Source organism: Camelina sativa, chromosome 9 (assembly GCF_000633955.1).
Source record: "Camelina sativa cultivar DH55 chromosome 9, Cs, whole genome shotgun sequence".
Taxonomy (NCBI): Eukaryota; Viridiplantae; Streptophyta; class Magnoliopsida; order Brassicales; family Brassicaceae; genus Camelina; species Camelina sativa.
Genome location: NC_025693.1, coordinates 34,916,721 through 34,927,072, shown reverse-complemented (window position 1 = coordinate 34,927,072; position 10,352 = coordinate 34,916,721). Strand labels below are relative to the sequence as shown.

At 42.1% G+C, this 10,352-nt stretch overlaps 3 protein-coding genes across 4 annotated transcripts; all 3 read right to left on the bottom strand.

The window, feature by feature from the left end:
• Positions 139–2,474, bottom strand: LOC104714137 (BES1/BZR1 homolog protein 4-like). The gene is made up of 2 exons (XM_010431397.2): positions 1,799–2,474; positions 139–1,054 (listed from the first exon to the last, which is right to left on the bottom strand). The coding sequence occupies exons 1-2, from the start codon at positions 2,012–2,014 to the stop codon at positions 293–295; spliced, it is 978 nt and encodes a 325-aa protein (XP_010429699.1). The 5' UTR covers positions 2,015–2,474; the 3' UTR covers positions 139–292.
• Positions 3,193–5,347, bottom strand: LOC104714136 (N-acylphosphatidylethanolamine synthase-like). 2 transcript variants are annotated; one of them, XM_010431396.2, is made up of 6 exons: positions 5,147–5,347; positions 4,612–4,915; positions 4,363–4,493; positions 4,112–4,197; positions 3,888–4,025; positions 3,196–3,723 (listed from the first exon to the last, which is right to left on the bottom strand). In XM_010431396.2, the coding sequence occupies exons 2-6, from the start codon at positions 4,818–4,820 to the stop codon at positions 3,433–3,435; spliced, it is 855 nt and encodes a 284-aa protein (XP_010429698.1). In that variant the 5' UTR covers positions 4,821–4,915; positions 5,147–5,347; the 3' UTR covers positions 3,196–3,432. The 2 variants fall into 2 exon arrangements, with proteins under 2 accessions (XP_019085835.1, XP_010429698.1); XM_019230290.1 differs by lacking the exon at positions 5,147–5,347 and having other exon boundaries at positions 3,193–3,723; positions 4,632–4,721.
• Positions 5,530–8,220, bottom strand: LOC104714134 (gamma-glutamyl hydrolase 2). Its single transcript, XM_010431393.1, has 10 exons — positions 7,763–8,220; positions 7,481–7,567; positions 7,285–7,374; positions 6,970–7,064; positions 6,828–6,888; positions 6,489–6,578; positions 6,336–6,398; positions 6,091–6,179; positions 5,839–5,931; positions 5,530–5,745 (listed from the first exon to the last, which is right to left on the bottom strand). Exons 1-10 carry the CDS (start codon positions 8,108–8,110, stop codon positions 5,694–5,696), a joined length of 1,068 nt encoding a protein of 355 aa, XP_010429695.1. The 5' UTR covers positions 8,111–8,220; the 3' UTR covers positions 5,530–5,693.

Sequence of the window (10,352 nt, the reverse complement as noted above, 5' to 3'; positions counted from 1 at the left end):
AACCACTCAAACCGGGGTTTACGTTTGCTATTAAACCGGGAATTAGGTTGGGAAACAATCAACGACAGTTAAAAAGAAGGCAGTGTGATGATCATATGATTCAATCTCAAGAATACAATACTAGGGCGAGAAGATCACGGTCGGGGACAGATAAACGAATATTATATAAGCTGTGTTTCAACTTTGAGCATTACATGGGACGAAGGAGTACAATTGAAATAAAACTGGAGCAACATATCATCAAGAACGGTTTTGGTTCCACCGGTTTTGAAAATGTACAGGTGGGTTGGAGTTACCTGGTGCTTGAGTTTCCAAGAGTGAGTTCGAGATCATCCGAACCACTCTCCTCGTGTATCCTCTCTCCTTCCCATGCTTTCACTAACCCGTTTGTGTTACTCCCGAACGCAAACTCTGGAGGAGCCACGGCTTCAGACATTGGAACATCAGCTGTGTGGTCAGCACCAGAAGGAATAGCAGGGGAGCAAGTCCCGCTTTGACCTGGTGTCCACATCCTTGACCCGCCTCCGCATCCAGCAGCAGAAGCTGCTTCTTCTTTGAATCCAAACGGGTTTTGTGAGACGAGGCTAAACGTTGGCGAAGCTGGAACGCTTTGTGCTAGTTGAATCCCTGAGAACCATTCAGAGTCCGGGATGATTTGTCGAGTGGGACTTGGCGGTGTTGAAGAGACAAAGAAGGAGTTGTTGAGCTGTTGCCAATCGGTGTTCATTCTTGGGGTACGAGCAGTAGGAGAGCTTAAAGGAGGGGTAACAGGAGCGCTTATGGATCCCCCAGGGATGTAGAGGTAATTAGGGAGTCTTGATGACGAAGAAGCTGATGAGGATGATGTTGTTGAGAGGTGTTTGAGCCATGGGATGAGTGATTGGCCATCTCCAGAGGTAAGATTAGCAAATGAGGAGGATGCTGGACTCATGAAGTTGGAAGAGGCTGGACTAGGATTATAAGAAGCACACGGACTTGGCTGATAAGAAGAGCAAGGACTAGCTGTTGCTGAACCGCCACCTATCTCCATACGCTCTACAGGTCTACTACATCCCTGAAATAAATAAATAAATAAATAAAGATCACACAAACATGATCAGTTTCAAATATAGCTGAAACAGCCAGTGAGCTTAGGTCTAAGTTTCAAAAAAAACAAATAGTAGTAAATACTCTGTTTCTAAGAATCAATCAGGTCAATGATTCCTGAACCGACAGATTATCATTGGACTCGATAATCGAAAATAAGAGTAAAAAGACTGGAGACATAAAAGCAAAAGTGCCCACTTGCTTTCCCAAAAAAATCTACAGATCAAAAAACGTACACTTTGAACTCTGTGCAAAATTTTACTAGTAATCAGTTTTATTGAGATCTATGCTATGCTACTTTGCTTTTTCTCTTTTTTTATTTTTGTTTGTTTGGTGGGGGATGGTAGCATCATCTGAGAATAGACTGAACCACAAGTGAATCAGTTACACACACATCATGAAACAGAGCAAGAGAGAGACAGAGAGAGAGAGAGAGAAAAGCATCTTCTTTTTTAGAGAAACGCATAATTAAAAAAAAAAAGAATCCAACATTTGACTAAAACAAACGCTCCTCTATCACGCTAGCTAACCTACGCACATCACATGAGGTATCATCATGAAACACGTTAGCAATCCGGCCACCGGAAAAGACACCGGCGCATGTTAGAATGTTCATGTGTATCCAAATTTTTAAAATTTTTCAAGTTTCTTCAAAAGCATAAAGATGAAAACAAAAAAAAATGAGATCCGGATTGGAGAAAAAAAAACGAACCTTGCGGTAAGTGGTGCCATCAGGCTCGACGATCCAACCAGCTTCGTTGCAGAGTGCTTTAAGAACTTCGTTGTTATCGCAATGCTTAGGAAGCTCGTAGTTACCGTACATTCTCAATCCGGTGAAGATCTTAGCTGCGATTGCTCTCCGTCGTCTCTCTCTCCTCTTGTTGTTTTCTCTCTCTCTCCATGTCGGCATTCTCGTCCCCGACGTCATCTTCTTCTTCCTCTGTTTCTTTAATGATTCAGATCAAAGAGACAATTCGCAGCGAAACTTAAACTTATTCAACCTCAGAATCTTCGATCTGCGTGCACCAAGAACACTTCCCAATCTCCGATCAGCTTAAGATTAGATATGCAACTTGGCTTCTCCGTCGGAGATTATAATGCTCTCACCGACGGCGAGAATCTTGACGGAAGTAAAACACTTGGAAATAGTTGCAGTAACTTTGTAAGCTTCACCTTCTTCAAATTGAGAGTACTTGAGAGAAAGAAAACACAGGTGGATTCAGATGAAAGCGGCGGATCAAGATGATCGGAGAATTCGATAAAGATGAGTTTTCAGTTGATCGCAGGACGGAGAAAGAAAAAAAAAACCCGGGAATAGAAGAAGAAGATGAAGAGAGCTTTAAGCTAATCATGAACTCTCTCTCTCTCTCTCTCTCTCGTGCCAGAGAAGAGAAGAGAAGAGAAGAGGAGAGTTTATTTTACTTTCATAGTGAAAATAATTTTTTGTACCATCTTTACCCAAGATTTGACCCTATATTTACGAAAATTACCACTACATGAGGTCACGCATGTCCTCCGGACCTAGCACGTGGGAGCTTTCTACCTATACCCTTCGATTCGGCCTTTATTTACAAGTTTTGCCACACATCCGAGCTCCATTACCACGTGCAAGAGGTAGCGTTTACCCTTAAAACGTGATCGGATTAACGAGAATGCCACGAGACCGTTTTAGCTGACCTTTTTTTGGGAAGTTTCGTTTTCACGTGATGGTGCGTCCCCGGCGTGACCCTGTAGGACCCATTAACTGTTTTTTTTTATCGCGTAGGCACCACTCGCCGCTCCGGTGGCTCGATTTGGCTCACGTGGCCGCCGCGTCTGTTTTGCCACCCACGTTGTCTCTCTTCTTCTTAATCAGAAGAACCTTCTCTCTCTCTCTGTTCAAACTGGTCGTTTTAATGCTTGCTGTTTCTTTCCAACATCATTACCATTTTAGCAGAAGTGTGACAGAACAGAACTGGCCAGATCATCGGCGTTACAGACATCACACTAATAACGGTCTTTTACATTATTAAAAACAACATACTATATATATTTTATATTAGTATTGAGATTTCAAAGTATCATTCGATTATTGTAGGCTAGCTTTTTCGGTTTTCACTTAATTTTTATTATACTGATTAGACACATTTCAACATACATTATTGCGGGGTTGCTATATATCCGAAACGGTAAAAATTTAAAAATGCAAGTTCTCTAGTTTTCGTACTGAAATAATTTGTAAAATATTTCTCAGAAAATTAAATTAAGCTAATAAGTAAATAACTGATTTACCACTGCGGTCAGCGGATCTAAACCGGAACTTTAAAATTGTGAACCGGATTCTGTGATGAATTTTCCCGGCGGAAGTCACAACCGCTTAGATAAGAGCCTCAAGGTTTCCAAGGAGGATTGAATCTTCTCGGAAAGAGCTACGTAGAGGCATCTCTGAGCAGTTTCGTCTAGCTCCTGGCCAGCAGAAGTGAGGATAGGCCATTTTGATTCTTGAAGAGGAGCAGTTACATGGCGGGAGTCCAAGACAGCAGTCTCAACCATCATGGGAACATTAAACTCAATTGGTTCGCCAACCACAACTTTAAGGTTTTTGTTGCACAGCGGTACCAGCGGTCTTCTACCATTCAAGTAGTTCTCCGGCATCATCTAAGTGGTTACAACAATGTAGGTAAGTACCATGGAATGAAAACATATTACTATCAAAAATCAAATTCGAATTTTGGAATTTGGATGCATAGTTCATGGTTTAGCTACAGAAGTTTGAACGATTATTAAGTTAAGCAGACTTAGATGGGACATGGATGAGTTACCTCCTCAAAACCACGGTGAATTATTGGCAAGACGATTGGGGTAACTGGACAGCGGGCGATGAGGCTTGCAGTTCCCCATTTTAGTCGTCTAATAGGAACATCTTCTTGAAACACCTTTCCCTCTGGGAAGGTATGCAGCTACTAGTCATGGTGATTAGTACCCAACGGTTAGAGGTCAGAAAAGCCCAGAAAGAAGGAATGTTTAAATGTGCAAGATAAACTACCCAAGATCCATCTTTTAATCGCTGGAGAGATTCATTCATGTGTTCTTGGTAGATTCCACCATCTCTAGTTATAGGTATACATTTTCCTGCTCAGAAGAAATCATTAACATTCATCATGAGGAAGTCCTATTTTGGTAAGAAGGTAAACCACCAAATCGACTAACAAAACTCCAAGTAGGGAAATCATACAAAACACTGATTACACAGTCTTTCACCTAAGAAGAAACCAAGAAAGAAAAAATATGACATACCAGTGCGGAAAATGTAGGAGAAGATAGGGTTCCTGAAACATATGTCCTCTGCAGCAAGAACCCAGCGAGCCAATTCTGGATCAAGGGAAAGGAGACCCTTGAACGCACCCCACATTACTGGATCATCCAAACTGATTACAAAAAAAGAATGATAATAAATCAACATCAAAAATACAAGTGAGTGTAAGTAAAGAGATTATGACAACAAGAAAAGATTATGTTTTTTTAAAGGTTCTAAAATTAACTAACGTCGACATGTGATTACTAACAGTGATGAGAGGAACACCAGGTGGTCTTGACCGGACAAGATTCATAAGAGTCTCAGCATTGTGAACTGAGCTTTTGTTGCAAAGATTTGCTACTGCTCTTGCAAACGCACTAACAGCCATTATCACAGTTTTCCTTGGAAGTCCTCCCAAATGATCAGATCTTGCAGCCCATTCCATTATCCTCCCCATTTATACCTCTTCCCACGAAATCAAGAAAGCTTCAGAGTTGTCTCCCTTCAACAGATCATAATAGAAGCTCAAGCTACTTGCATACAAGGCCGGTTCTGAAGTGCAAACCGGAAATTAGTATTACAACCGACAAAATTCGATGCAACGATACATAACTAGAGTTCGTTTACTAAGCATAACTCTCTGAATAAGTAATCTCGACTAATCTAGTAAAGTTTTAACAATCAAACGGAACAATTAGGGATTTATCAATCTCTTTACTTAATATCTCCTAAAACGATCTACATTGAAACCCAAACAACACTTAGAGAAGGAAGAACACTTACGATTGGAATCGAAACCAGAAGATTGGCGTCAGAGGGAAATCGATGAAGCTTGCTTGAGAGGATTCATCCAGAGAGAGAGAGAGAGAGAGAGTGCAAAGACAGGACGAACAATTGAATGTGGTTGGTTTAACTCGGTACGGTTAGATAGGGACACCGATTTAAGGGATGAACCAGGATTATTGGCAGGTCAGAGTTCCCACTTCCCATTGTCGTCGGTTGGCGAACTGTAAACAGTCAAATTGTTATCAGCCCATTATGCTTAATTGGGCTTTTATTTAGCCCAACTCATACTATTATTGAAGTCCTTCTTTCGTATAAAAAGACTAATTTCTTCTATCTTTATAATGAACAGAACACAGATTATTTATCTTATTAACACTAAGTTAAACATAAATCAAAGACTTTCATGTTTTATACAAAAGCGTACATTGTTTGATTTTTTTATTTCTTTTGACTATAGAAGGGCAAGCGTACAAATTGCACTGGTTTAAAACACAAATTGCACTGGTTTTCCCTGAACAAAACACACGAGAAGGCGACGTTGTTCTCAGAAAAGAGATCGTTCTTGTGTGAAAATGTAAACCTCGTCGTAACCTCTCCTGCAAAATCCACCATATTAGATGATCCCAAAAATCGTTAAACATACAGTAGAAGAGAAAAATTATGTAAAGATTGTCCGAGTGGCTTTTTACCCTTCATATCCACAGTAAGTAGGGGTGTAGTTATAAATGAGATTGCTCAGCACTTTCTCAGAAGATGGTCTGTTCTGTGACTTCCTTGCTTCACTGCACATCACATTCAAAAAAACTAAATCCATCAGAATCCATTACATGAATACTTATTTATATTGATTCTAATGCCAACTACTTTCCTAATATAGCAATCAGAGTTGCTGCAGCACTCTCTTATCAGTTCTTAACAAACCTTGAAATAAAAGAACAAACCTGACTAAATAATTTGCAACGTGCTGAGTCACCTGGATCGCGTCCTCAGAGTGTGGAATGGTGGATAACCCCCACTCGAATGCATTTTTCTGCCAGAGTATTGTAGGGAACTTTTATGTTATATAAGCTGTATGTACAAATAAATATACCATAATTTATAGAATAACGCAATGAACAACAGTGATAACTAAGCCTAGCCGCAAAAGGACTAAATGAGAGACGTAAGTTAACTAGTGAGTATGTACCTCCGGATGCCACTGGAATCCCGTCACTGGATATTGTTTTGATTTAACTGTTGAAACATATATCTGGAAATATATATATAAAGTAGATTGGTTTTATGAGTTTAGATTTTAGAATAAATTAAATATGTATGGTTATTAAGATCATCACAATACCTTGTTGTGGGTATCACTGCATGTTGTGACGATGTTAAAGAAATTAGACAGAGCAACAGTGCCTTCAAAGCTGTCTGGTGATATACCAAACTGGAATATCATGATAATTTGTACTAGTATCAGCAAGCAGATAGAAAGAAGATATTAACTATTCAAGAACAAGAAAGTAGAAAATGGCAAGAAAAATTGCACAAGTGTAGCGGTAAACAAAACTAATAAGTTGCTAACAGTGATCAACTCATTTATTAATGTCAAACTGCTCTCTATAGAGAATGTATAAGCATATTAAACAACAAAAATAGTGACAACTATATTCCATTAGAGGTTGGAAATACTAACCTGATGGTTCTGCATAACCAAACAGTCGGTACTAAGCTTGTTAAACAAATCTGGAGGAAATCTGCAATATGTGAAACATTACAAAATTATAAATTGAATATTTTGCAAAACATATATACACATATCATGAAGCTGAATGCACCTTTGGAATACGGTTCCTTCGATATTAACATTTTCAATGAACTGAAGACTTGATGCACAATTTCTTGCATCAACTTTTTTAAAGATGTCTCTGTTCTGTTACAAAAGCCAAGGATTATAGACTTTGAATGGAGTTTGCAGATTCTCAAACTGTACTACATACATACTATAGTATATTCTCAGCTCAAAACTCATGATGGGAATAGCTAATAAAGGTTCTCTGCTTGCCTTATACTAATTCCACATTCTAATATTCAGCTACATTTATTCATTGACCGAAAAAAGTTGCCAAAAGAAGTAAAAACAAAGGATTTACCTGACTAATGATCATTGTCAAGAGCTCAAAGCCGAGGCAAATAGCATATAATGGAAAATGCTCACCAGCATCATTTCTTTCCAAAACTTTCTGAGAGGATCGATCATAGAGAGATATCAATAAAGATCATTTTATTGGAATTCTATATGTCACAACACCCAAATAAATTGAAACCAATCGTAGAGCTTCTTCTTACATGGAAGATTTTCTTGACGATTTCAAAATACAATCCTTCTTTAGCCCAACCACCAGTGAGTATCACACCGTTGACCAACTCTAGCTTCTGCAGTAATCCAAGATGATTTTAGAAAAATAATATCAGGAAGAAGCAATCCAATTCTTAAGCCATAACAACAACACCTTAAAACCTAATTAATTTGATATTTTTTCCTTATATCAATGATGAAAAATTAAACGCAGCCAAAAAGGAAACTTGTAAAGATTAGAGAAACGGCTGAGCTAATAATATAAGAGTAACCTGGAAGAGAAGCTCCTCGGGCTCGTTATATATGAGGGGGATAACGCGTGCTCCACCAGCTTCAGCAAATTTCACATACGACGACGTAATGTACGACGCGTTCGTAGCATTGTTCAATCGACCCGACGCGCCGTCGCCAGGATGGCTCAGAATCCCGATAACCGGCCTGTAGTTGAGGTTCGGATCCGGCGCGGAGCATACCACAGGAGGACTCCGACGCGAATCGTCGAGTCCGGTTTGACTAGGGAGGAAAATCGCCGCAGGCGACTCGGTCGCTTTGGCCATTACGGTGATATCATTGAACATGGATAGTACCACCACCAGTACTAACCAGACGTAGCTCCACATCTCAGAGAGGATGATGAAACGCGAGATGTGAAATCTAATACCACAGGACAAGAGTTTATCTTGAAAGGATCGTCTCAGCTCCTCTCTCTAGCTAGTCTCTCCTCTGCCCAAGCCACTTTTTTCAAATCGAGAAACCTAATATCCACCGTCCACGTGTTATGGATTTAACGGTTAATCACTCTCTCGTATCGGCGTCACTTCATGGGCCCATTTGTCCTCATGCGTGTCCCATTTTTAATTGCCCAATAGTATTGGTCGCCAAGCTAACATCGAAGAATAGGAACGGTAAGAAGAAGTAACATCCCCACACCCCCATACCAATGGTGGATTGGTCACGATTTATCTTTTTGTTTTTTTCCATATCATATCATATCAATCATTCTACAGTGTTGGGGCTAGAAACAACAATTAGAAGAATAAGTTTGTAAAATGAGATCTGGGCAGACTTTCGGTACAAATCGACTTAGAACTATGAAAAACAACGAACTGGACTTTTGTATTCACTTTTTCTATTGATTCGCTCTGAGCTTGATTACATGTGTTGTGTCCTTCACATTCATCTGCTATTTAAACTAAAATTCCTCGAAACCCTTCCTGAACGTCTCGCTGCAATCTCGGCTCCCCAATCCCGATTTCTTCTCCAGGTTGACTTCATCCTCCTGCTCGGGTTTTCCTCCATGGGCCCTTACTGGGCCTCTTTTCCTGGCCTGCGCGTACGCCCTAATGGGCTTATTTGGTGGGCCTTATGATCGTCGAAACCCAACACCAACAATTGCCCCCCAGCCTTTTAACCTATTTTTGGGAGGGTTGAAAGGCGAATATCCAGAGAATCTTTCATGTCGTTTCGGTTTCGCGATCTTCCTCGGGGAAGGGGCAAAACATGCGGAGGCGACTCGTCGAGCTGTTCGTGAGGCCAAGGAGCGGATGTCCCAAGACTACCGGGCGGTGCTGGATTCAGTGAAGAGCAAGTGGGAGAGGAAGAAAGAGCAGACCGCGGTCGAGAGCGATCTCGCAGAGATCGAGTCCAACCTTCTTTTGATCAAGCAGATCGACGAGGGGAGGACATCAATTGCGGAGGAGGTGCAAGTTCTCGAGACGCAGCGGGCGGTCCTTGCGGTTAGGTCCAACTCCTTGGCGGTTTCGGACTTTTCGGTGAGCAAATTGGACCTTCCTCAGATCTCGGAAGACTCGGTCGCGCCCATGGAGGTTGACGCCGGAACCGGGGTCCCGCGCGGTCTGGACGAGCATGGGAGCAACGCGAGTGCCGCGAAGGATCCGGAGGCTGGGACCGGGGAAGAAGACGTTTGAGTTATGGCGTCTTTATTTTATTTATCGTTTTGAACTTGCGTTATTTGCCCGAAAGGGCTTTTAAATCTTTTGTTATGACTTGCCCGGGGGGGTTTTAACCCAAGACATTATTTCTTTTCGTTTTTTGGAATCAACTACCTGGGGAGGCATTTAAACCCTTGTTCTTTTCATATTGTCTTTGTTAACTGTTTCGGGTCGAAACGCGTGAGTTCTAATATGTACTCGGGGTATACGGAACTCTCCTAGGCCGGCTTNTCACGCGAGCTCGTATCATAGCAGCCCTCAACGCCCCGTTAGTCCGAAACACTACAGCTCCGGTCCCGCCGCTTCCTGCTAACCAAGCGAGGAGCGAAAGAGCAGACAACTCCCCCGCTCGCAGAGGTAATGGTTTTTTTTTTTCTTTTTTTTTACTTAGTCCTTTATGCGCAAAAGTCATGCACGTAGGGGATCGCTCACCCCCTGTTCATTTTTGTGCTGCTCGTAACCAGAATTAAGTTCTTCTTCGACCTCAACCCCACTACGCACCATGGTTAGGAAGCCGTCACTCCGTGAACTCATGGAGCAATCGCAGCAACCCCGAAGGGTCCGAGCCGGCGATGTTGATGCCGCGCTGGCCAACGCTCTTCGAGCCGCTCAGCCAGCACCGTCTCGGGTAGTTAGCGAGGAGGTGAACCAAGCCCCCGTGATCCCAACCGGTCCTTCTGGTCCGGCTAAGGAGGTCATGCTCGTCAGTTCGCAGTCGACTCATGGCGAGCCGTCTCCGATGCCAAAAAGGGCTCGCACGGACAATCCCCGAGTCCCTGAGACGAGGAGCCGCGAAAGCCATGGAGGCTACCCCGCGGGTGGTAACCCGGAGGCTCCAGCTGGAGAGCCGGCTCTCTCTGGAAACGGGTCATCGTCGAGCCGCCCGTTTCATTGGAGGTTTGCTCACTCC

Coding starts and splice junctions, on each gene's coding strand:
- LOC104714134 (XM_010431393.1), bottom strand. CDS start 8,110: ATGTGGAGCTACGTCTGGTTAGTACTGGTGGTGGTACTATCCATGTTC. Junction 7,375..7,480: donor TCGTCAAGAAAATCTTCCAT/GTAAGAAGAAGC, acceptor CGATCCTCTCAG/AAAGTTTTGGAAAGAAATGA. Junction 7,065..7,284: donor TGACAATGATCATTAGTCAG/GTAAATCCTTTG, acceptor CTTTTGTAACAG/AACAGAGACATCTTTAAAAA.
- LOC104714136 (XM_010431396.2), bottom strand. CDS start 4,820: ATGGGGAGGATAATGGAATGGGCTGCAAGATCTGATCATTTGGGAGGA. Junction 4,494..4,611: donor GTTAGTAATCACATGTCGAC/GTTAGTTAATTT, acceptor TTTTGTAATCAG/TTTGGATGATCCAGTAATGT. Junction 4,026..4,111: donor GATTAAAAGATGGATCTTGG/GTAGTTTATCTT, acceptor CATGACTAGTAG/CTGCATACCTTCCCAGAGGG.
- LOC104714137 (XM_010431397.2), bottom strand. CDS start 2,014: ATGACGTCGGGGACGAGAATGCCGACATGGAGAGAGAGAGAAAACAAC. Junction 1,055..1,798: donor ATGGCACCACTTACCGCAAG/GTTCGTTTTTTT, acceptor TATTTATTTCAG/GGATGTAGTAGACCTGTAGA.